Here is a 27,467-nt window from a genome sequence, read left to right as displayed (position 1 = left end):
ACTGAAACAGTTAAAAATTGCCAAATCAACTTTGCCTGATGGAATTGGAATCTTAATTTCATTATAATTACCTAATTTGTGTACAGATAATTTAAGAAAGATTTGTTATAAATCATGCATCTCATCTAACTTCAATTCATTTATGATACATTATCATTTTTTTACAGCATAAAAAATCCATGGGACCTTTTGTAAGATATATATGTTAAAGAGTATATTCATCTCCCCTTTGTAAAAATGCTAAACCTACATAAGCAATACTAAGTGTAAATTTCCCTCTGGTGTCCATGGTCATTTCTTTCCTTCCTGAGTCCACACCAAATATGTTAATTTTACCACTGTGACTACCAGTCGCTAAAAATTTGGAGTCTGGTGAAAATGCTAGCGTCCAGGCATCCACTGCAAGAAAATGTTAAAAGGTTAAAAGTTTGCATTAAAAACATTTACCCTTGTATCTGACTTTAAGTGTTATTCAGGCATCCACTGCTAGAGAAGGTCAAAGGTTGCATTAAAAACATTTACCCTTGTATTGGACTTAAAGTGTTATTTTCTTTAAAGATACATTTTCATTTGATCAGGGGTTATATTTCTGACATTTTATAAGGTAATTTCATTTATTGGTAGATTTGTATTTTTTACACATATATGCAGTTAAAGTACACAAAATGATTCTGTCAAAAAACATTCTCAGTAGTAATCTTTCAGAAAAGGTGCTAAGGTCGTCTGAAACTAAAAGTGCAGTGATAGTTATGCTCCAAGCTGACAGTGACTGATCTATAGTTGGAGAACAGTAATAAAGGCATTGTTCTTTTCATTTCATTTTTTTTTATCTCCATGTAGAGATTTTGTGTCACTCAAAAAAACACATATAAAACCTTACCTGGACCTGCATCAATACTTTTAATACATTTGCCTGTGATGATATCCCATACTCTTACATGGCTGTCTAAACTACTGGAAGCAGCCACTATCAATGGGTTAAGGATTAGTTTTCTTTTGAACTTGAACTACTAAAAGGGGTGCATATTATACATAACTGCGTATTATACACAGCCAAACATGGTATGATATCGTAATAACTTGCTCGTTGACATTTCAGAATGTCAAACTCATACATAGCAGGATCTACTTACCCTTACGGAGTACTAAATCACCTCATGTTTTGGTTGGGTTTGTGTTGCTCAGTCTTTAGTTTCCTATGTTGTGTTTTGTGTACTATTGTTTGTCTTTTGATCTTTACCTTTTTAACCATGGCATTGTAAGTTAATTTCGACTTATGTCAGATGTCCCTTCAGTCTATTTCACCTCTCTTTGCCTTTTTTTTTAATTTTAAATTTGTTGTGCTGTTGGCCATTTCATTTAACTTTTTGATTGGTTCAGAATTTATTTCATACCCCTTTTTATTTTCTAATTTATTTTTAAAAAGGATACATGTTCCGTTTTTGTTAATGTCTACAGAAACAACACCAAGCTGATGTCCTTCTAAGGCATGTCGTAGATCTAATCTTCCGTCTGTCCTGTAAAATAAGAGAAAAAGAAATTATCATCCAAAAGGTTAAAAAAAAATTATACATGTAAATTGTAACATATATATATTAAGGGTGTTCGCTTCTCTTGTTTTTTAATTGTTGTCAGATTTACAGAACCCTCTGGTTTTATCCATTTAGTACTATCAAAATGATTTACCCACTAACCCCTACTTTTCTTTTTGTAATTTGATTACATATAGTTTAAAATGTCTTTTTTTGAAAATCTTATAAAATCCTTACTATTTTTTCATCATTTTTGAAAGAAAAAGGCGCCAATGTTAAGTGTATTAAAAATCTAGAGAGAATTATTTCCCGCCAAATTTTCAAAAGCTTATAGCCAGAAAACAACCTCACTGACCCTTTATTTTTTCCTGCTTTTTAGGTTCCTTTATCTCAAAACTTTCAATTTATTACAAACTTTTTATTTTGAAACAAAGTAGCCAATATCCTTAAGAAATTTCATGTGCAACTCAATATATCAGTGGCCACATTTCCTAGAAGTATGTCATCTGCAAATAATTCACTGACCATTTTAATGCATATTGTACAAAACCTGAATCTTATATAACCTAGTGAGCCAACTTTAATTTTAGTTCTTTAATATGTTTATGAGTTTAGTGTGACTTGAACTTTTCACTGAAAATTTGTGTTGAGCATGTTTAGGGGCCATTTGAAGCCCACCTCCATGTATGGATTTTTCTCACTGTATTGAAGACAGATTACTGGCCATAGGCTATTTTTTGTTCCTTTGTCGGGTTGTTGTCTTGCAGACACATTCCTCAATATTATTTTAGAATATACATATTTTCAAATATATAAATTTCAAATTCCTTGTATTACTTTTTTTACAATTAAAAATATATATAAAAGTGTAAATAAAAATATGATATTTCAGATAAAGTTAATCTTAAATAATAATTTTACCATCTCCATATTTTGACCAGATCATCTATTCCCCCTGTTATAATGTTCTCAGATCCATCTGTTTCATTTTTTTTCCAAGCACAACTCCAAATACTGTCTTCATGTGCTATAAAATAACAAAAAAATATTAAGCACAACTCCAAATACTGTCTTCATGTGCTATAAAATAACAAAAAAATATTAAGCACAACTCCAAATACTGTCTTCATGTGCTATAAAATAACAAAAAAAATATTAAGCACAACTCCAAATACTGTCTTCATGTGCTATAAAATAACAAAACTAGAGGCTCTAAAGAGCCTGTGTCGCTCACCTTGGTATATGTGAATATTAAACAAAGGAAGCAGATGGATTCATGACAAAATTGTGTTTTGATGATGGTGATGTGTTTGTAAATCTTACTTTACTAAACAGTCTTGCTGCTTACAATTATCTCTATCTATAATAAACCCAGTAATATCAGTGGAAATGTTAATAAAAATTTACAAATTTTATGAAAATTGTTAAAAATTGACTATAAAGGAAAATAACTCCTTAGGGGGTCAATTGACCATTTCGGTCATGTTGACTTATTTGTAAATCTTACTTTGCTGAACATTATTGCTGTTTACAGTTTATCTTTATCTATAATAATATTCAAGATAATAACCAACCAGATGCTCCGCAGGGCGTAGCTTTATACGACCGCAGAGGTTGAACCCTGAACGGTTAGAGCAAGTATGGACACAACATTCAAGCTGGATTCAGCTCTAAATTTGGATTGTGATTAAATAGTTGACACAGCATAGGTTTCTGACACAGAATGAATGTGTTCTAATGAACTTAAAATTTTTGTTTCTCTTAGAGCAATTCACTATGCTGTTGAATATTAATCCTCTCAAAAAAATGTTTGAAGAAATTTTCTTTTTTATTTATGAAATTTCAAATGAGAAAAATTGAACCCAATTTTTTTAATCACATCCTCCTTTCCCTTATTCCAAAACTAATCTCAATTAAAATTTCTAATAGAGTTTGCAACAATAACTACTCATTTAAATACATCATAAAATATTAAGATGACAAAAAAAACTGCTTGTTATCACTGAATGGTAAAGATTATTTTAATTTATCAGTTGGTAGTAAAAAGTGAATATACATTGTATATTGTATATAACAAAGATTTAAGTTGATTCTGGACAAAGAAAGATAACTCCAATTAAAAAAAATCTTGCTATTGCACAATATTTTGCAATTAGATATTTCTTGCTTACTATTCTGGACTAAGAAAGATAACTCTAATTAAAAAAAAATTTGATATTTCACAATATTGTGCAATTAGATATTTCTTGCCATTGCGCAATACTGTGCAATTGAAAAGACTTGCTATTGCACAATACTTAATATAATAATTTTAGATCCTGATTTGGACCAACTTGAAAACTGGGCCCATAATAAAAAATCTAAGTACATTTTTGGATTCAGCATATCAAAGAACTTCAAGATTTCAATTTTTGTTAAAATCAGACTAAGTTTAATTTTGGACCCTTTGGACTTTAGTGTAGACCAATTTGAAAACAGGACCAAAAATGAAGAATCTACATACACAGTTAGATTTGGTATATCAAAGAACCCCATTTATTCAATTTTTGATGAAATCAAACAAAGTTTAATTTTGGACCCCGATTTGGACCAACTTGAAAACTGGGCCAATAATCAAGAATCTAAGTACATTTTTAGATTCAGCATATCAAAGAACCTAACTGATTCATTTTTTGTCAAAATCAAACTAAGTTTAATTTTGGACCCTTTGGACCTTAATGTAGACCAATTTGAAAACGGGACCAAAAGTTAAGAATCTACATACACAGTCATGACAGTTAGATTCAGCTTTTCAAAGAACCCCAATTATTCAATTTTCATGAAATCAAACAAAAGTTTAATTTTGGACCCTTTGGGCCCCTTATTATGTTGGGACCAAAACTCCCAAAATCAAACCCAACCTTTCTTTTATGGTCATAAACCTTGTGTTTAAATTTCATAGATTTCTATTTACTTATACTAACGTTATGGTGCGAAAACCAAGAAAAATGCTTATTTGGGTCCCTTTTTGGCCCCTAATTCCTAAACTGTTGGGACCTAAACTCCCAAAATCAATACCAACCTTCCTTTTGTAGTCATTAACATTGTGTTTAAATTTCATTGATTTCTATTTACTTAAACTAATGTTATTGTGCGAAAACCAAGAATAATGCTTATTTGGGCCCTTTTTTGGCCCCTAATTCCTAAACTGTTGAGACCAAAACTCCCAAAATCAATCCCAACCGTTCTTTTGTGGTCATAAACCTTGTGTCAAAATTTCATAGATTTCTATTAACTTAAACTAAAGTTATAGTGCGAAAACCAAGAAAATGCTTATTTGGGCCCTTTTTGGCCCCTAATTCCTAAAATGTTGGGACCAAAACTCCCAAAATCAATACCAACCTTCCTTTTGTGGTCATAAACCTTGTGTTAAAATTTCATAGATTTCCATTCACTTTTACTAAAGTTAGAGTGCGAAAACTAAAAGTATTCGGACGCCGGACGACGACGACGACGACGACGACGCAGACGCCAACGTGATAGCAATATACGACGAAAATTTTTTCAAAATTTGCGGTCGTATAAAAACAGCAAAATTACCTATTCACGGGCAGCAACCCAACAACGGGTTGTCAGATTCATCTGAAAATTGTAGAGCAGATAGATATTGATCTGCTAAACAATTTAATCCCATGTCAGATTTGCTCTAAATGCTTTGGTTTTTGAGTTATAAGCCAAAAACTGCATTTTACCCCTATGTTCTATTTTTAGCCCATGGCCATCTTGGTTGGTTGAACGGGTCACGCCACACATTTTTAAAACTAGATACCCCAAAGATGATTGTTGCCAAGTTTGGATTAATTTGTCCCAGTAGTTTCAGAGGAGAAGATTTTTGTAAAAGATAACTAAGATTACGAAAAATTGTTAAAAATTGACTATAAAGGGCAATAACTCCTAAAGGGGTCAACTGACCATTTCGGTCATGTTGACTTATTTGTAAATCTTACTTTGCTGAACATTATTGCTGTTTACAGTTTATCTCTATCTATAATAATATTCAAAATAATAACCAAAAACAGCAAAATTTCCTTAAAATTACCAATTCAGGGGCAGCAACCCAACAACGGGTTGTCCGATTCATCTGAAAATTTCAGGGCAGATAGATCTTGACCTGATAAACAATTATACCCAATATCAGATTTGCTCTAAATGCTTTGGTTTTTGAGTTATAAGCCAAAAACTGCATTTTACCCCTATGTTCTATTTTTAGCCGTGGCGGCCATCTTGGTTGGTTGACCGGGTCACGCCACACATTTTTTAAACTAGATACCCCAATGATGATTGTGGCCAAGTTTGGTTTAATTTGGCCCAGTTGTTTCAGAGGAGAAGATTTTTGTAAAAGCTAACGACGACGGACGACGACGGACGCCGGACGTCGACGCCGGACGCCAAGTGATGGGAAAAGCTCACTTGGCCCTTTGGGCCAGGTGAGCTAAAAATATGAAGCACAACTCTAAATACATGTACTGTCTTCATGTGCTATAAAATAACAAAAAAATATTAAGCACAACTCTAAATACTGTCTTCATGTGCTATAAAATAACAAAAAAATATTAAGCACAACTCTAAATACTGTCTTCATGTGCTATAAAATAACAAAAAAATATTACGCACAACTCTAAAAACTGTCTTCATGTGCTATAAAATAACAAAAAAATATTAAGCACAACTCTAAATACTGTCTCCATGTGCTATAAAATAACAAAAAAATATTAAGCACAACTCTAAATACTGTCTTCATGTGCTATAAAATAACAAAAAAATATTAAGCACAACTCTAAATACTGTCTTCATGTGCTATAAAATAACAAAAAAATATTAAGCACAACTCCAAATACTGTCTCCATGTGCTATAAAATAACAAAAAAATATTAAGCACAACTCCAAATACTGTCTCCATGTGCTATAAAATAACTAAAAAATATTAAGCACAACTCCAAATACTGTCTCCATGTGCTATAAAATAACAAAAAAATATTAAGCACAACTCCAAATACTGTCTCCATGTGCTATAAAAAAACAAAAAAATATTAAGCACAACTCCAAATACTGTCTCCATGTGCTATAAAATAACAAAAAAATATTAAGCACAACTCCAAATACTGTCTCCATGTGCTATAAAATAACAAAAAATATAAGCACAACTCCAAATACTGTCTTCATGTGCTATAAAATAACAAAATTATCATGATTATCATTAAAGGTGGTCATGGTGGTACCCAACCTTTTGACTGTTATTAATTTGGTTCGTTTAATTTTCATAAAATGTTGACAAAATGTTAACTTTGACCCCTTGACAAAAATATATTTTTAAATATTTCAAAAATTTGAACTCACCACTTTATCAGGAAAAAATCATTGGTTATGTAGCAGTTTGACAAACACTATTTTTCATCACTGAGAAGCTTAATATTTCCTTAACCAGGTTAACAATACAATGTTGAGCTCATTTTTACTGAGTTGTCTCCCTGTAGAGTTAGGCACCATCTTAAATTCAATTGTTAACATTTATTACCATTTTTTTACCATGACTTTTGTCAGATAATTGGAATCCTCTGGTTTTATCCGTTTTGTGCCATTACAAACTTTGCCTGCTAAACTCTACTTCTCTTTTCTTTACTTTATTACATATATCATGACGTATATACTTAGGGGTCATCCATAATTGTCAACCATTTTCCAAAGTGTACAAAATGTACACTTTTTCAGACCCCCCACCCTCCCTCAAAAAGTGTACATCAACCATTTTCAGATTTCAAGAGAGGAATCAATCATTCTTAACAAAAAGAAGATCCTGTTTATTATATTTTAGTTTAATATAGAAATTTGCATTGAAAACTAAAACATATCTGACTGTTTTACTTGATGACATCTATCTGTGATGCTTGTGTTTTGTTAGAATAAAGAGTTCAAAGATTAGTGTTTCCCCTGTCACACAGTGGGAACTCCAATGAACTAGAGGCTCTAAAGAGCCTGTGTCGCTCACCTTGGTCTATGTGCATATTAAACAAAGGACACAAATGGATTCATGACAAAATTGTATTTTGGTGATGGTGATGTGTTTGAAGTTCTTACTTTACTGAACGATTTTGCTTCTTACAATTATATCTATAATGAACTTTGCCCATTAGTAACAGAGAACTATATTTGGTAAAAATTTACATATATTTACCAAATTAATGAAAATTGTTAAAAAATTGACTATAAAGGGCAATAACTCCTTAAGGGGTCAATTGACCATTTAGGTCATGTTGACTTATTTGTAGATCTTACTTTGCTGAACATTATTGCTGTTTACAGTTTATCGCTATCTATAATAGTATTCAAGATAACCAAAAACGGCAAAATTTCTTTAAAAATTACCAATTGGAGGGCAGCAACCCAACAACCAGTTGTCCAATTCATCTGAAAAATTCAGGGCAGATAGATATTGACTTGATTAACAATTTAACTTCTTGTCAGATTTGCTCTAGATGCTTTGAATTCATAGTTATAAGCCAAAAACTGCATTTTACCCCTATGTTCTATTTTTAGCCGTGGCGGCCATCTTGGTTGAATGGCCAGGTCATCGGACACATTTTTCAAACTAGATACCCCAAAGATGATTGTGGCCTAGTAGTTTCAGTGGAGATTTTGTAAAAGATTACTTAGATTTATGAAAAATGGTTAAAGATTGACTATAAAGGGCAATAACTCCTAAAGGGGTCAACTGACCATTTTGGTCATGTTGACTTATTTGTAGATCTTACTTTGCTGAACATTATTGCTGTTTACAATTTATCTCTATCTATAATAATATTCAAGATAATAACCAAAAACAGCAAAATTTCCTCAAAATTACCAATTCAGGGGCAGCAACCCAACAACCGATTGACCGATTCATCTGAAAATTTCAGGGCAGATAGATCTTGACCTAATAAACATTTTTACCCCTGTCAGATTTCCTCAAAATGCTTTGGTTTTTGAGTTATAAGCCAAAAACTGCATTTTACCCCTATGTTCTATTTTTAGCGGTGGCGGCCATCTTGGTTGGTTGACCAGGTCACGCCACACATTTTTTAAACTAGATACCCCAAAGATGATTGTGGCCAAGTTTGGATTAATTTGGCCCAGTAGTTTCAGAGGAGAAGATTTTTGTAAAAGATTAATTTAATTTATGAAAAATGGTTAAAATTGACTATAAAGGGCAATAACTCCTAAACGGGTCAACTGACCATTTTGGTCATGTTGACTTATTTGTAGATCTTACTTTGCTGAACATTATTGCTGTTTACAGTTTATCTCTATCTATAATAATATTCAAGATAATAACCAAAAACAGCAAAATTTCCTCAAAATTACCAATTCAGGGGCAGCAACCCAACAACCGATTGACTGATTCATCTGAAAATTTCAGGGCAGATAGATCTTGACCTGATAAACATTTTTATCCCGTCAGATTTCCTCAAAATGCTTTGGTTTTTGAGTTATAAGCCAAAAACTGCATTTTACCCCTTTGTTCTATTTTTAGCCGTGGCGGCCATCTTGGTTGGTTGACCAGGTCACGCCACACATTTTTTAAACTAGATACCCCAAAGATGATTGTGGCCAAGTTTGGATTAATTTGGCCCAGTAGTTTCAGAGGAGAAGATTTTTGTAAAGATTACTTTAATTAACGAAAAATGGTTAAAAATTGACTATAAAGGGCAATAACTCCTAAACGGGTCAACTGACCATTTTGGTCATGTTGACTTATTTGTAGATCTTACTTTGCTGAACATTATTGCTGTTTACAGTTTATCTCTATCTATAATAATATTCAAGATAATAACCAAAAACAGCAAAATTTCCTCAAAATTACCAATTCAGGGGCAGCAACCCAACAACCGATTGACCGATTCATCTGAAAATTTCAGGGCAGATAGATCTTGACCTGATAAACATTTTTACCCCATGTCAGATTTGCTCTAAATGCTTTGGTTTTTGAGTTATAAGCCAAAAACTGCATTTTACCCCTATGTTCTATTTTTAGCCGTGGCGGCCATCTTGGTTGGTTGACCGGGTCACGCCACACATTTTTTAAACTAGATACCCCAATGATGATTGTGGCCAAGTTTGGTTTGATTTGGCCCAGTAGTTTCAGAGGAGAAGATTTTTGTAAAAGTTAACGACGACGGACGACGACGGACGACGGACGACGGACGACGGACGACGACGGACGACGGACGACGGACGCCAAGTGATGAGAAAAGCTCACTTGGCCCTTCGGGCCAGGTGAGCTAAAAAGGGCACCTAGAGCATGAAAAAGATTAACAAAAGGGCACATAAACAATGCTAAGAATCAAAGAAAGGGAAATGCATGGTTATATTGCATTGGTAAAGTATGGACTGACAGTTGTTGATGGAATCAGAGCTCAAGACAGCAATCAATAAAAGTGTAATGTTTTAAAACATTTAAGTTTTTAAATTTCCCACCTGTATTTCTATTTAAATATGCCATTCATGGCACTATTATCGTTTATGTATATACATACCATGTATACTGTAACGTGTACATATTTTGGATAATTTTTAAGGTTAAGGTTAAACTTCATATGGAGGTGCTCCTAATTAAAGGAGGCTTATACTAAGAAAAATAAGTGTACTTCCGTTTTATTGGTTTACTGTTTTGGAATACATTACATAACTCGAATAATTCTGCGCCCTCTAGCGGCCTATAGCCTATCGAGGTTAATAACAATCGGAGATTAGACGGAGATCAGCGGAATATAACGACTGACATTATTCGGGTTATTATCAACTCCTAGGAGTCGATATTAAGAATTGAACGATGGAAAGTCAGTGCGTGAATTTTTCTTGCTACCTGATTGGAAGATATAACGAGACGTGAATAATCAAAGTTTATTGATTGGTTAGGACAATCCAAACCTAGTTAATGTCCTTCAATCCCGTAGAGTATCAGATTTGTCCTCTCTATTTTAGCAATTAGATTTTGCCTGGTCATTAATCATGCATATTCATGATATTGGTACACAGGTAACTTTTATCTATAAATAGTCAAATCTTCTGGAGTTTCGTAAATAACAACGTTAAACGACTACTTCATAACGTGTGACCTCACGTGTGTGGTAAAATTTGTTGATTGATGCATGTGGCTATTCTAGTAAATGAATTAATCTACAAAGCGAGAGCACTTTCCATTTTCATCAGCTAAGAGTCGTCTAGCCCTTTTTGAAAGGTTAATGCTTGTACATTACAAGGAAATTAATCGAAGGACCAGTTTAAAATCTTTTCACAAAATGGTGTCTTGTCAAAATAAAAACATTCAAAGAATTTAGTGTTTCCATCAGTTTTGTTTATCAAACAGAGTGAAACGATAACGATTTATAATAAAGCAGGTGAAATTGACAATCAGGGGGTACTGAGAAATGCTTGCAAACTTTTTGTTTAAAATTTTTTACAAGTTTACATTTCATCAAAGATTTAGTTTTCATATTATGGTTTGATCTTTTAATCGTTCAATCCGGATTGAGGAGAATTATGATATCGAAATAAGTATCATCAAGTGCAAATAATAAAGAAGAAATAAGAAGAGAAACACACCCAAGCCAATTCTCGATTTTATACATCGACCTTCCCTACGGAAACGAAATAAATTCTGGAAATAAAATAAAAAGCGTACGGTAAAAATGTTGATTTTTTAACCCCTTCCCACAAATGCCCAAGTGTACGTTTTGTACACTTTAGAAAATGGTTGACAATTATGGATGACCCCTTAGTTTGAAATCTTATAAAATCCTTGTGTTCTTTTCATACAGTTTTTTGAAAGAAAAAAGGTGTTTTAATGTTAAATGAATGATAATACTCAAGATAATCATTTTCCGCCAACTTTTCAATGGCTTTTATTTTTTTCTGTTTTTTAGTTCTGATTTATATATTTCTGTTGCTTAATCTTCAGTTTTCTATGTTGTGTCTTGTGTACTACCTACTTATCTGTTTGCCTTTTTTCTTTATTAGCCATGGCGTTGTCTGTTTATTTTTTGATTTATGAGTTTGACTGTCTCTTTGGTATCTTTCGCCGCTCTTTTATCATGTTTATAAATATATGTACTCAGATTTTATAGAAGTCTTTTGAAACATTGTACTAGAAACGAAATTCATTAGTGAAAGAAAATTATATCTGATTATGAAATTAACAATGATTAAACTCACCTTGTTCCTGTTTGAATATCAGGGAATACTACAAAGATTAAAAATAATTAGGTTAACAGGAAATATCATTTTATCATGTTTTTAGGTCAAATGTCATGTGCTCAATTTTGTTTAAATATCCAACTTTTGATGGTTGGTGTGAATGCCAGTGAAAAACCAGAGAGCTACTTTTTAAATTGTTACAGTAAACATGGTAAAATATAAATCAACACAAATCTATCTAATTCATTCAAGGTAATGTTATTAATCTTGAGCCTATTAAACCTGCTGTAAATTTTATAATACTTAAGTCTTTTGTTGGTGTGGTTCATAGGTGTTTTGCTTTCCTTGTTCTGTATATACTGTAGATAAGACAGTTGGTTTTGTGTTGACATTGTTTTACAGTCAATAAAAGTGGTCATTTTGGTGACCTTTATAGCTTTCTGTTTATTGTATATATATGTGAGCATAAGTGTTTTGTTCAACATTTTCGAACTTCAAGGTAGTAGTTTGACCTGTAATTTTTAATTTAAAATACATTGGCACTCTAACCACACCTTCTTATTTTTTATCATTACAAAAATGTGGACTTTTTTCAAGTAATCCGAACCATGATTTCTGATTCTAACATGCTATTGGGCTACAAATATATTATTCCATCTGCTTCGCTTTGTTATATTTCATTGCATTTCGGTATATTTTGTTTAGATTCCATTTCTCACTTTATCATTGTTTATAAATAGCGGAAAAAAATAATCTAAACATTTAAACATGTTTAATAAAACATGTAAAATTAATAAATCTCTTTCAACATGTTCAAAGACCAAATGAAAAAAAAGAGTTTGGCTTTATGACGTTGCAGGTAAGAGTCAAAGCAAATATTAAAATAGTCTTTATTACAAGACGTCATAATTATTTGGACTAGTAAACTAGTGTATTAAAACTTGTGGAACTCATGTACACAATAACATTGTCAATGTGCTGAAAACGCTTAGAAAAGAAAAAAACTAGAATAGGCCAGTTCCCGGGATACGGTTTTCAGACGAATCTGTCATATATATGACTTCCATCACCACCTGACAAAAATGTATGCATAGAAATTTCCAACACATGTTGAGCAAACGGTCGAAAAAGTCTTATTTTATATTGCACAAAGTATTTGGGAAATTAAAATCTAAAAGGATGGTCACCCTCACTCAATCATACGGCAATCACGATTTATATGTACTTACGGAACATTATTTATTTCTATACTACCCAACAGAATGAAGATTAAGAAAGTGCTGGAAACTTTATATAGACAGGTATGCAGGCGCGCCTTCTATCTGGTAAATAACGTCACAAAGGCGTGCAAAATTGCAATCTTTTCCGGTGAAAGACATGATCTATGTGGGTCTCATTGGGGTTTAAGCATGATATTATTGAATTATAATACAGGATACAGTTTCTAGAGTTATTTTCTGATTTAACAATTACTTTGTTCTTTTTTTTTATCGTGTTTATTAACAGCCACTGACACTGTGGATGATGTGGAGCCTGGAGGAGAAAAAAAGAGTAATGACACTATGTCAACAGTAAGGATCTGAGTAACAGTCACTTAACTGATTCACCCGGGGTGTAGTTAAAAGCAATATACAAATGATCTTTAATTGTCTATAATATATAAAAGCAATTTCTTTTCCTTACCAACTGATTCGCCATCCCGTTGCCGGTGGCTGTGTAGTCAATAGAATGTTTTATTTCCCATTCGGTTTTACTCTTAGATGAAACGCGCACCTGTCTAAGATAAAAAATTATAGTCTCTAACAAAATACTGTTTTGTTAAATTCTTGATTTGATCTGTTAGATTACATTTATATTACAGTTATTACTATAAAATTATTATTTAATACTAATCTGATATAGTTCTCTTTAAAAATATATAGATCTATAAAATATTTATATTTTTTTTAATTTGGTTTCAAGACTGTTTACAAATGGCGACCGTAGATGTAAACAAATCAACAAAACTATAGACATAAACCTTTTTTTTTCTGTCCAACACATTATATTGTACGTTATCGTTTACAATCATTAGTATTTATACACAAGTAGCACTTTATTCAGGAACAATTATCATTAATAGTTTCCTTTTGATCAGATGTCGATTTAACCAGGTGCCGATTTTAGCTTTGTGTATTTTACTATTTTAAGTATTTAACCCTTTCTACACTAGAAATACATGCAGCACGTTCTGGTTCAGCTCTGTTATGGGTACGGGATCTGCTCAGACTCCTGTCGTCCCGAGTCCCATACAGTTAATCAAGATTCCTTGGCACCAAGATAGAGTGGGTGCCAGGTAGTCCAAATAATTATGACGTCTTGAAAGGCTATTATAATTTTTTTCTTTGACGCCTTACTTCGAAGTAAGGCGTCAAAGAAAAAAATTATAATAGCCTTTCAAGACGTCATAATTATTTGGACTAGGTGCCAGGCAATTCAGCATCAGCAAAAGACCTCATGGGCTAAATACCAGAGAAAAACAATTTGGTATCAAGACAAATCGGCACCGCATAACACTTCTGTTAGTCAGAGATTACTCTGAAGTCCAACAGGTGCTTTGTCAGACAAGATGGGCCTTGGAAGTCGGGGCCAGTCCCATACTGTATCAAAAAGTGGATATTCGCACATACAACATAGATGTGCTGCTTCATCGCTTCTGGTCCTGGCTAACAGATTTGGAATTATATAAATCAAGTATCAATTTGTTCATTCTTCAGTTATCACTTCGTTTATGTAAGTTTCATCTTCCTACCAACCTTTATTTTCTCATATTTAGACAGTTCTCACAGCAACCCATCGATTCAGACATTTTTACTTTTATTTTCAAATGGACGTCAAGTGATGAGAGACTTTGCTGTCTCAAGACTGAAGTATGCAAATATTTATGCTGATTTTGGTATATTTCTTCATCCCCTTTATAGGAGATCGGTATTAAACACTTATAGTAGCCAACCTTGATAACAATTGGAAGAATGCAAATGAACGAGGTGTCAGATAATGTGTTCATATCAACCAAGGGTCAATTGCATAAATCAGCTCTCATAACCCATTGTTCCAATTACTTTTTCTCTTTAATCACATGAGAATCTTTCAAAATGAAAGTTAAAATGCCTGAATCGATGGGTCACTGTAAAAACTGTCTAAATATGAGAAAATAAAGGGTGGCAGGTAGATGAAACATTCATAAATGAAGAAGAAACAAATTGATACCTGATTTATATAATTCCAAGGCCGTTAGTCAGCACCAGAAGTGATAAAGCAGCGCATCTATTTTGGACAGGCAAATATCCACTTTTTAATATGGGACAAGTTCTGACGTCCCCAAGCCCAGCTTGTTTGGCAAAATATAGCATTTGAACATCAGAGTAATCTTGGACTACACTTTTGTTTATATTCCACTATGAGGGTCGTAATGACCTTCATGACAAATAATGGTTTAAAATTTTTATAATAATAATAGTTGGTATCAACTATTGAAGGGACAACAAACTTGCTATTACCAGTCATTAGGTGTTTTATTATACTGAATAAATAAACTTTCTAAAAATTCCACATACATTATCTAAAAGAAAAGAAAAATGTCACATAAACATGCCCAAAATTAACTATAATTTATTTTTAAAGTCTGTGTTGCATTTGTAAATATTTCATTTTCTACAATCAAGACTAGGAGTACTTGTGTTAAAATTTCTGTGCAGCTCATAAATTCTAGCTTAAAATAAGGCTAAAGTACATCAAACACAAATACAGTTTATAAAGAAGTCGACAGACCCATATACATTTATTATATTTTAGATCTTTTAAAAATGTGTCCCGAAGATTTTCTTTCTCTTTTAAATTTGCTTCTGGTTAGTAATATCATGAATATGTTAATTTGAAATTACCAAAGACACAAGCAGCAGTCAGTACCCCTGACTGAACAGATTATACTGTTTATGATATATTAGAGTTTGACCATCGTACAAACCCATGCAGAATAGTTTATGACATCATTATTGTCCAATGAAAAATATGTATGGGAAATATGATTATTATATTAACCGGGGTAATAGTCTTTGAAACCATTGACTGGCAAATAGTCTATGGAATGAAATAACACATCTTTTTCATTCTTTTTTATATAGAAAAAACATACTGATCGACAATGATCGAGGTACATGTATAATAATAATTTTTGGTGCATGACAATAAAATGTACACTTTCTTTAAGGGAATATTAATTATGTGAGAACTCTGACATATATCTCAATACTAAAAAAGGATAATCTGATGAATCACATTAAATTTTTTAACTATTTGCCGAAATTAACCGTTTGTTCCTACAAAAAAGCACAGATTTTAGTAGCCCACACCATTTTTTAGGGAATATTGGCTAAAGGGTCCCTGCTTATTTCAAACCCTTCCTTCTCCTTTTAATTTATAACTAAATATTAATTTGGAAATTTTAGAAAGTTAATTAGCAACATGCATTCAGAAGATTCTGATGACGATATGAATGTAGGAGCTCCCATGATGGTGGAGGTCAAAGGTCATAGTAGAACACCACGGCAACATTCACAAAGGTCACTTCACAGAGATTCAGATGAAGATGAAGAGAACAGGTGAGTGCATGTATCTGAAATTAGTAATTTAGATAGAAATGTGCAGCACTACAGAATTCATGAATTTAATAAGATTTGGAATGGAAATAAGAGACAACAACCCGACCAAAGAGCAGATAACAGCCGAAGGCAACAAAAGGGTCTTCACTGCAGCTAGAGTATCCTGCACCCTGATGCATGCTTCAGCTATTACAAAAATATATCGATGTAATATATATGCTTAATATCCAAGATGATGTTTCAATTGTCAAGAAAATTACATAACTTTTGTAAGGTGCAGGAATCTAGCATCTGTTCTAAAAAATATAAATGATCTCATTCAATTTGTTAAAGTCATCTTTTAAAAATTTGAGTTATCTTCCTTTGTCTAGAAATGCTATTAAATCAACTACAACCAATACAATAATTAATTGTACTTCCATATCATCAGCATATGATAAATTGAAACAATCTTTTCCAGTCAGTACCACCAAGCACTTTGATTAATTTTTACAAATTATTCTCCAGATATGAAGATGACTATGAGGATGATATGACCACAGCTAGATCAGGGAGGACAACAAGTAGAAAGAAAAAGCCTGGGAAGAATGGTCGTCATGGGATAGATATGACACCACCTGACAAACTTCTCAAACAGGCAGTTAAAAGGATTGGAAAATTCAGAGAAAATGAAAAAGTATTAATTATTTTGATTAAATTTCTGCCAAAAAAATGCTTCATTTAATATCTACTGTATATTCAGAATGTATTGTGTGCATTTATTATGGCGATTTTGTCATTTTAGACTAAGATTTTAAATTTTGCAATATTCAGAAAAATCATTTTGATACATATAAAAATTTCAGAATGCGAGTTTTAATTTTGTAAATGCAAAACTCACCCTGTCCCATTATAAGTACAATGTATTGATAAAATCATAGCAATAAAATTTGAATTTACAGAATATCGTCTCTTTAGCAAAATTAGCTTGTTTTTATTGAGATATTTGACATGATTAATATTGAACATGTTAAATGGATATTCCAGCGTTCAAGTATGAAAAAAAATTGGAAGAAAAGTTTGGTCTGATTTATAACAATAAGTTAAAATTTATGTTTTGCAAGCTTACTTATCATGAAACTCAAAACTTTCACATGCTTAGATTAATTAGTAATGATTTTCATCTAAATTTAAGGGCAACATAGGGGCTCACAGACTTTAATAAATGATAATTTTATTCTTACCATTTTAGCATGATGAAGCTATCAGAGAACTGGTGCGATGCATAGCACTTACCAGAATTGTTTATGGTGCCAATCACTGGAAGTTAGCAGAAAGCCATGCTGATCTAGCCGAAGCCTATCTAGATCTTAAAGGTGTGATTATTCTGCAGGTTTAGAGTTCTATGCTTAAGAGATAAAATGCTTGCTTTATGTCATTTTATTGGGGTGTACAAGTGTTGACCGTAGCACATTTTGTATGAAGTGTGAAAGCTTATGATAAGATGATTTGACAGGGGGGAAAGGGAATAAATGATGATTGTAGTACAACCCACACTCTGTTTTGGGAATGCAATTGTTTTTTTAATGTATGTGTCTGTTGTGAATTCTTCCCCCTGGTTTTGTGATATTAGCTCAGAAACAATCAGGATTCTTAGTTATAATTTGGAAGACCAGAAATGTCAATAATAGAAAAATATTAAATGGTTTATTTTTGAACAGGAATAAAATAGATTCAGTGCTTTTCGGGAATTTGTTATAAAAAGTAAAAAAAATCCGATAATTTTGAAGTCACAATTATTTCCAAATATAAACAGGGGTTAAGAAATTTTGTTATAGCTCACTAGCCCAGGGCTTATTGGTAGCAGGATTTTACTAGCCCTGTTGGAAGAACTACTAGCCCAACAAAACTGACCTGCTAGCCCTAGAATGCCTTACAAATTCAGAGTTTGCTGCAATAACAATGAATTCTATAAACTTAACAATTTTTATCCATTGTACAGTAGATTTTTGCAAATTGGATACCCAAAACTCTTGTCAGCAAAAAATATCCCATTAGCAGATATATTCAATTAATCGATAATTGAACAACTCTTTGAGGGGTCCGTAGGTGGCCTGTTGCAAGGCAAAATTTCTGTCCCTATCCAATATACCCTCATTTTCCAGTGGAAGTCCAAATTTCTCCAACCATCATCCCAGATAGCCTCTATTGTATCAACCTACCTATTGTATTTATTGTGAACTTGTTCTCATCCTGAATATGCATGAAATATTTGCAACTGGACATTAAGCAACCAACAATCAATCAATCAATCGATAATTGAATATTCTGATATAATGAGTTGACCAAATACGGAGTTGATACAAGTCTTGACCACTGCTATACATGGTCATATAAAAGGATTGAAGGTTTTTTTTATCAGATACATTTTTGTACATCATCACGTTTGTGTAAAAGAATTATCAGCTGGTTAATTATGTAATGCTCATATTTGTTTTCAGTTTTAAAATAAATTTAATGACCTTTACATAAATATCCCCATCCATAGTTTGAGTCTTTAATAATTGTTTTATAAATGATGTACAGTATTGTCAAAATTTACATTTAACACAGGTAAGCTAATTGTGGGCTATAAATATATTACAACCTGAGCACAGTCTCTAAACTGAAACTGTATTTGTCATTAATTTTATTTCTTTAAAAATCGAATTCATTTGAATATTGATGAAGATAATCAGGATTGATGAAATATCATTGCATCAAGTTTAAGTTTTTTGAAGACTGTTAATGTTTAGGTCATGGTTCACCGTTCTGGAGGCTTCTTCACAGTATGTAAACAAAAACAAAATGGCGTCCATAAAATGTGCACATGTTTCAAATTAATATCTGACAAAGTCAGGTTTCTGCTGTCAAAAGGGATTCACACTTTATTGCAATAAATTAATCAGAAGTAGGTACAATCAGGTTGCAATGTATAATACCACCCCCTGTACAGACACATCGATATTGAAAGTACGGGTTCCACCTAGAGTTATTTGTTCTATTGAAAAACTTGTACAAAATCAGTTTAAATTCTGGGAATCCCGGATGACGTAGTCGAATCTGATTGGCTAAGATAGAAAAGTGATGAGGGGATTTCCCCTTTTCTATTTAAGAAACGCCAAGATTTTTTTGTTTCTAGTCCGTCGGGCATATTGGGTAACAAGATTTGGTTGCCCGAGGTCTAAATGTTGTAGTCCCGGGCGTCGGGCTAGTGGATTTCTTAACCCCTGATAAATCATATAAAAGAACACTAAATGTAAATTTCAAATTTTTATACATATCTTGACATACATTTCAATTTCATGTTTCTTCCATTTTAGGATTAGCACCACAAGCAGACTACCACGCAGAATCAGCCAAAACCATCATGTTAAACACAGTCGCTACCTACACAACGGAACAAGAAAAAGCAGACGTCATCTTCATTTTGTTTAAGATTCATCATACTCAAGGGAGAGCACTCACAGAAATGAAACAGTACTCTGACGCAGAGAAGGCCCTGTCAAAGGCTGATAGGACCTGTCATGATTTCAGCCGATTGACATGTGTCAGTGATGATGAATGTGACGAGATGGAGATTAAATATTGTCATGCTACAGCTAGGTTTGTAATTTGCATTTAAATAAGAGAAATGTCTAGAGTTATTTTTTTATTCTTGGCTGTTAGCAGCCATATTACCTGTCTGTACACTTACTTTTACTGCAAATATTTCTGCTTCTTTAAGAATCAGTTCTTACCATTTACCTCCCAGTGCATGTTTCTTTAAATTCTTTAATTAATGACAGTTTTCCCATCACACTTGCACTGTGTGATGGCGACAGTTCAAACGAGGGGTCTTGTAGTTAAGATTCCTGCATGCTGAAAAACATTGACTAATTAGAGTAGTGGAAGACAATATTTCAATAGCAGTTCATTTATGAAGATTTTGATAATGTTCTGGATTTTCTAAACAAGAAAGTTCACTTTTCATTAAAACTTACTGTTCAAGTATATAAAACATATTTAACTGTCTTTTTTTAATTTTGAAGTTCATATGAAATTAAGTTTTCATCTGTAACTTTTTATATTCAGTTATGTTCATGAACTATAATATACACATTTTATGTAGTACTGTAGATTTAAAAATTATTGTGCATTTATCATTACGATTTTTGAAGAAAAGACAAAGAGTGGAAATTAATTATTGCGAGTTCATGAAAATGTTCACTAAGATATATGGATCAAATATCACAATGTGACTCCATATGTTATTGCAATGCTCATCCAGTCATATTATTTTCATTAATAAAACCTCAAATTAATTTCGGAATTTGCAGTACTGTGGTTTGATTAATTTTCATGGGTACCAATTTTTGTTGAATAAGGAATGCTTACATTTTCATGGATATTTAATTTGGTGTTTTTTTTGCCAAAGTCTGCATACAAGCTTTTAGGAAATTTGTCATTGGTTTAACATTTAATTTTGCGGTTTACCTATACACACAAAATCCACAAAAATTGGTATCCAAATAATAATAATGAATCTACAGTAATTGTTTACATAATGTTATTTATTCTACAGATTATACTGGAAACAGAAGAAGCATGCCAGATCAGCCGCCCAGTTTGATAAGCTGTTAGACCTAATGAAGAGACAGTATGGACCTGATTCTATGGACCTTGTTCCAATTTATCAGGAATATGGAAAAATATCCTTTATATTTATGTTATGAATATGTTTAAAGCCCTCCTTTCCGAATGAAATGTTTCTAATATGGTTTGATACATATATTAAGTCTTCTAACAAAGAAATTTAACCAAAACTAAAACAGAAGCTGAAATAAAAAAGAAAGGAAAGTGGAAAGGGATTTACATGAGTTGTAATAACTTGTTTCCCTATCCACTATGAATAGATTTGTTTAAACTAAAAAAGGAAGGAAAGAGAAAGTATAATTTGGAATTACAAAATAAATTAGCCTATACATATTAAAACTATATTTTGGTGTGTTTGTTCTTGTTTAATGCTCCCAAGGATTCTTGAAACCTACATTTTTCATCCATTTTAGTAAACTGTGATTGTGTGGTATAATCTAATGAATTTTCTATTGAAATTTGAGATGTTGATAAAAAAAAAATGGAGAAATAATGTGTGCATACATAGTAATGGAAATGGATCAATTACATCAAAAAAGGTCATACTGTTACTGCTAGCTTTCCTTAACAAGTATAAGTAGAATTGAGTAAAGGAAAATATGCCAATTATGACAAGGCCACAGACCTTTACCTACAGTCTCATACCATAGCTGGTGCTAAGTAAGTTGACAGTTAGACCTGGCCTTGGGGTCACATGAATATTTATTAATTGGTGACAAATTTCAAGAAAAAAAGGAATACAAGGAAATCCTTTCCTATTTCAGGCTTACATATTTACTGTAAACCAACTTTTTTATGTGGATACTTTATTTCCCGTTTAGCCATTTCTAGCCCATTTCACAGCGATTTTAATCCGTAATTCTCAAATTTACTTGATGTAGTTATGTAAGGAAAAATCCAAGTTTGACATTCACAAATCTTTATATTCGCGATAATTTTCTACTCGCAAAAGTCGTGAAAATAAATTGCTCACGAAAAAAAGGTGGTTTACAGTATACATATTAGGCAGATATTCATGATTTCCTATTATTCTTAAGCAAATAATACATTTTGAAAGACATTTACTTTTATTTACTCAAACATTTAAAGATTTAAAAAATAGACCTTTGCAGGGCCTTTATTTAGGTTGCTTGCTTTACTCCTTCTTTATTTCTTATGCTGCTTATTGAAAATGTTCTTTAATCGTAATTTTTTGCTCGATTAACTGAAAATGGCAAACATTTCCATCAGTACATTTCTACATTTCTTTGTCATCTGATAATGACAGTTTTTCTTCAATATTGCAGCTATCGAGAAGGCAGTACTAAGATGGTTGACACAGGCTTAGCTCTAGCCCAGGCTTACATCAGTACCGGGAAGGAGGAGGCTGAAGACTTGGCTGAGAAATACCTAAATGAATGTCTAGTAACATGTCAGACAGGGTACGGTCCACAACATAAAAAGACTATAGAAGTTCAGGATGAACTTGCTAGGTTACTTATACGAACAGATCGACAGGAGGTAAATGTCTTGTTAAGGCTTTTCCATAAAAATGTATGCGGAGAGTAGGAATGGAAGTTTAGTTATTGAATGTGGGTCTTTTTTAAGTATGTGTCTATTACCATTATGCAAATTATCTGAAAAATGGTTCTTGGTTGGATGGATATTTTGAAAGTCCTTTCTTACCCACCCCATACATTTTAATGGAATTGCCTTTAAGGTGGTACCCAACAATTTCAGTAAAATAAATTTGGCTCGTTTAATTTACATAAAATTTTGTCAAAGTATTTACTTTGACCCTTTAATAAAAATATAAAAATTTCAAAAATTTTGAACCAACCGTTTTATCAGAAAAATTACACTGGCTATATAGCAGTTTGACAAACACCAATTTTGATCATTGAGAAGCTTAATATTCCCTTTACAACACAACGTAGTTAAAACGTTAAGCTGACTTTACAGAGTTATCTCCCTGTAGTGTAAGGTACCACCTTAATTGTATGACTTTTAATAGATATAAGACTACTCTCTATTGAAGTCACAATTTGTAAAAAGTAAACCATTATAGGTCAATGTAAGGCCTTCAAAATGGAACCTTACCTCACACAGAACAGCAAGCTAAAATTGACAATGTAAAACCATCTAAACAGGAAAACCAACAGTCTTATCTATATAAAAACGAGTAATACTGATGAACCTCTTCAACAAAAAACAACCACAGAACAACAGGTTCCTGACTTAGGACATTACCTGTTTAATTAGGCATTAGTTCTTTAAATTTCTTAAATCAAATTTATATAGAATAACTAGATACATTGTTTTCAAATATAAAGACTAGGAAACAGAACAAATGTATTCTGAGTACAAAAAAAACTACATATTGAGACACTATAGCCATTTGCTTTATACTGCAACTCAAATAACTGTTCCGTATGAAATAGTTTGAGTATAAAGGATAAAAATAGAATTTGAAGGAGACGATGTAAATGTAAACCAACTTATTTTCGCGGATACTTTATTTCACGTTTACTCCTTACTAACACTTTTTGCGGCGATTTAATTTTGCGATTTTCAAAGGAGTAGGTCCGGTAAGGACCGATTTTGGCCTCAAATTTCAGGTTCATCTGACGAAAGATTTTGACCACTTTTTAAACACTTAAGTGTCTATTTTATTTGAATTAATTAGTTTATGTGAAAGATTTTAACAGATTTAGTCATTAAAAACGATCCGATTCAAGCTCAAATATGACAAATCTACCTAATATGCCGAAAAATATCACTTTTCAGATGGTTTTTGGTAAAAATGAAAGTGGCCGCATCCGTGTTCATCCTCAAACTTTATATATGTTATGTATTATCATAAAATACAACTTACATTTCAATATTAAGGATGAACACGAATGCGGCCACTTTCGTTTTACACGAAAACCGTCTAAAATTTAACTAAAATGCTAGAATTATGAGGATTTCAGTAATTTAGCATGATTAATGGTGCTAGTACCGGATATATGTGCATTGTATTGTCAAAAACAGCCCATATTTATGTAGCAGAAGCATTCTACTGTCCAATAAATAACTAAAGGTTTACATTTTAACAATTTTGTAAAACTGCTATATTTTGGGGCCAAAAAGGGGTCTTACTGAACCTACTCCTTTGCTTGATCGTGTAGTTAAATAGGTTAAGATCCAAATTGTACATATTCGCGACTATTTATATTCGCGTTATTTTTGTACTCGCGAATGTCGCGTAAATAAATTGCTCGCGAAGATTAGTTGGTTTACAGTATTCAGTGAACCTGTATTCTTCAGTTTCATCATTAATAAAACAGTACCACAGCACCATAAACATAATAAGTTTTGCTTTGTAACAATTGTACTTTTTTCACATATAAGATATTTATTAAAAATAATTTGAAAGATGACTTTCAAAATGATGAACAGCATTCCTGTTGCATATTATTTCAGGTTTCCTTGTACATGTTTGTTTAAAATTTTGTTTCCTATCAAGCAGTATCATATATTTATGGTTTATGTTCACAATTTCTTTATTTACAGGACGGTTTAGACATATTAAAATCCACTTTACCAGATAAATGTGAGATTTATGGAGATTACTCAGAGCAGGTCTCAGATACGCACAAACTTACAGCATCGGTTCATCTGTCTCAGGGAAATCTAGAGAAATCACTCAGAGGTTATAAAAAGGTACTGATCTGTTTTGTTGACATTAAGAATATGTATTTCAAAAATAAAAGGGAAGGTGATTTGCAATAAGACAGCTACCCATCAGAGTGCAAGTAATTTTGATGTAAACAACAGTTACTATAGGTGATGGTATGGCCTTTTTCAGTGTCAAAGCTTATGCTGTTTAGTTTGCTATAAACGTCTTGCTTATTACACACCATTTGCTCTCTGTTGATGAGTTTTCACATCACTTGACGTCCGTTATTAGTCCTCATCTATGGTTGTCATCTGTTGTTTAGTTTAGAATATTAAAATACCAGGAGTTTGTATGACTCACTTGACTTATATGTTGCTTCCTTGTATATCAAAATATGCAAAAAAATAACCATAATATGCTTAATATTAACTGTTTCAAAATCTTCTTCTCTGAAACTGTGGCCACAATCATTGGGGTATCTTGTTAAAAAATGTGTCTGCCGATGACCCCTTCTGCCAAGTAAGATGGCTGACATGGCTAAATATTAAACAAAGGGCTAAATGCATGTTTTGCTTAAAATTGTTATTGAGAAAAAAATCTGACAAGAACATAAATGTTCAGAATATTTAACTATACCAATTGTTCATATAGTTGATAACTGATAGATGACTTCTTGTAGGAGTTATTGCCCATAAATAACAATTTTTTTGCCTATTATCTTAAAAAAATAATAGATTCCTTATTGGTAAAATGCCCTTTGTTGACAATTTTAATCAATTTTTTTTTGCGTTTTGCCTTATGTAATAAAAATCATAATAGATAAATAGACACTTACAAAAATATCAGCACAGCAAGGCAAGATTTGCTATCAGTCAAGATTGTTGATATAGTTAGTAGACTGTCACTCTTTATCAGAGTGATTGCCTTTAAATGAGGATATTTTGTTTACCCTCTTATGTGATTTGAACAAAAACTAAAGAAGATAGGGAGAAACAAAACAGACCAAATGATCAGCAATACAAGATCAACAAAATAATTTTTTTTGTCATGAATTTTATTCTGGTCTACAATGTTCGAGAGTGTCCTTTGTTAAAAGTGCACATAGACCAAGGTCAGTGACACAGGCTCTTTAGAACCTCTAGTTATATTCTTCATGTAAGTTGATGTTTTTCTCTAGTTATTTTAAGATTAATTGCCATTTATTTTGCTTTTGTTTTCAGTGTTTAAACATAGAACAAATAGTCCTTGGTAAAAATCACAGAAAAACAAAAGATACGGAAAGAACTATTGACATATTAATGGCGTAAGTTAATTGAATATTATGGATTGATCTTGCTTGATGCCACACTGACTTGAAAGTTGTATGGTGAAAAGAGCATGTTTACATGTATCCTTAAATTTAGAAAACTTGTAAGGGTTTAATACAAATAATGTAACTAGAAGATGAAAACTAGAATGATTTTTTTCAAAATATTTTGTATATATCACTCATCAATTATGTCAATAAAATTTACTTTGAAATGGATTCACAGATAGCACAAATTTAGTTAAATACTTTCTGAAAGTGGTACAAACACCTTGACTAACATTATTTTGACTCTTTTAATTTTCATAAGATATTGACAAAATATTTACTTTGACCTTTTAACAAAATAATAAAAATAACCACATACTTTATAAAGTTTTGTTCTGAAGAGTTTTACAAGTCTTGGAAATCAAAGAAGAACTTTGTGATAAGATTAACAATTTCTGTATATGGATTGCTTCATTGGACATATAGTAGTTTGACAAACACTTATTTTGATCGATAAGAAGCTTAATATTTCCTTTACAAAAGAATGTTATTAAAACAGTTGTGCTGTTTTTACAGAGTTATCTCCCTGTAGTATTATGTTCCACCTTAACATTTTTGTTTTCTGTTTTGTAGGAGTCCTGGATTATCTAATAAATTTGTACTGAGTAAAGAAGATGAACTAAAGAAAAGGCCAAAGTTCAATACCATGGTTACAACAAAACAATCATTAGGGGGATTTAAATCCTCAGCATTTTAGGTTTTAGGATTATTTCAAATATCAAAGTAGAACATTTTAGATGGACTCATTTCCTTGAAGAATCTGAAACTGGCAAAAGTAGATCTTGTTTGGTGGTGATCAGTGAACATACCTCGATGTGCTGCATCTACATTTAGTAATCTGTGCTGGTTTACTAGAGAATCTGCGCTTGTTGAACTGTTGATGTCATACAACAATCACTTTTCCATTGTGGCGTCAGATTTTCTATTATAATGTCAGACTTTTATGGTAACCTTTGTGATATCCAATAATGGCAAACAAATAGTGATTAGGTGTATGAAACCTGTAGCAATATTACTTTTAGAATTACAATTAATGAAAATTATGGGACATAGATCTGTTAACGTATAGAATGTATGTTAAAAAGCAGCTATAGATGCATTCTTGTTTCACATAGAATTGTAATTTGTCTAAAAAAATATTCACAAACGTTACATGAATAACTGATCAACACTTAGATTTTTGAGTCATCAACCATTTTCCACTGTCAAGAATAGAAAGTTGTACATGTCTCATTAGACAAATTTTCCTGCAGGTTCATTGCTCAGTGTTGAGTTTTCTATAAAAACTGCAACACATATTCCATGTATTTCTGATAAAATTAATTTAATCAGCAAGATATTTATTATTTTAACTTTTGTCTTATACAAGGACTTTCCTTATTTAATATGTCTGTGATATTTTCTATATTTAGAATATAATAAATTTATGTGTAAAA

General features: G+C 32.2%; 2 protein-coding genes across 3 annotated transcripts in view; one reads left to right on the top strand and one right to left on the bottom strand.

Annotated features, from left to right (window-relative positions):
• The window catches only part of LOC143052131 (uncharacterized), a 20,164-nt gene extending 6,627 nt beyond the window's left edge, over positions 1–13,537 (bottom strand). Inside the window, exons 1-6 of the mRNA XM_076225093.1 lie at positions 13,428–13,537; positions 11,763–11,790; positions 2,454–2,559; positions 1,432–1,517; positions 881–967; positions 251–399 (exon numbers count right to left, since the gene is read on the bottom strand). Coding sequence (XP_076081208.1) covers positions 251–399; positions 881–967; positions 1,432–1,517; positions 2,454–2,559; positions 11,763–11,790; positions 13,428–13,442 — 471 coding nt within the window. The 5' untranslated portion in view covers positions 13,443–13,537. The remainder of the gene's footprint in view (positions 1–250; positions 400–880; positions 968–1,431; positions 1,518–2,453; positions 2,560–11,762; positions 11,791–13,427) is intronic.
• On the top strand, positions 13,284–27,467 carry LOC143052130 (tetratricopeptide repeat protein 23-like). 2 transcript variants are annotated; one of them, XM_076225091.1, is made up of 11 exons: positions 13,284–13,315; positions 16,232–16,384; positions 16,892–17,060; positions 17,616–17,739; positions 19,726–20,008; positions 20,967–21,093; positions 21,615–21,697; positions 22,324–22,537; positions 24,572–24,721; positions 25,898–25,980; positions 26,605–27,467. In XM_076225091.1, the coding sequence occupies exons 1-11, from the start codon at positions 13,299–13,301 to the stop codon at positions 26,726–26,728; spliced, it is 1,527 nt and encodes a 508-aa protein (XP_076081206.1). In that variant the 5' UTR covers positions 13,284–13,298; the 3' UTR covers positions 26,729–27,467. The 2 variants fall into 2 exon arrangements, with proteins under 2 accessions (XP_076081206.1, XP_076081207.1); XM_076225092.1 differs by lacking the exon at positions 13,284–13,315 and adding an exon at positions 13,711–13,793.

Source organism: Mytilus galloprovincialis, chromosome 11 (assembly GCF_965363235.1).
Source record: "Mytilus galloprovincialis chromosome 11, xbMytGall1.hap1.1, whole genome shotgun sequence".
NCBI lineage: Eukaryota > Metazoa > Mollusca > Bivalvia > Mytilida > Mytilidae > Mytilus > Mytilus galloprovincialis.
This window is presented reverse-complemented; position numbering and strand designations above follow the sequence as displayed.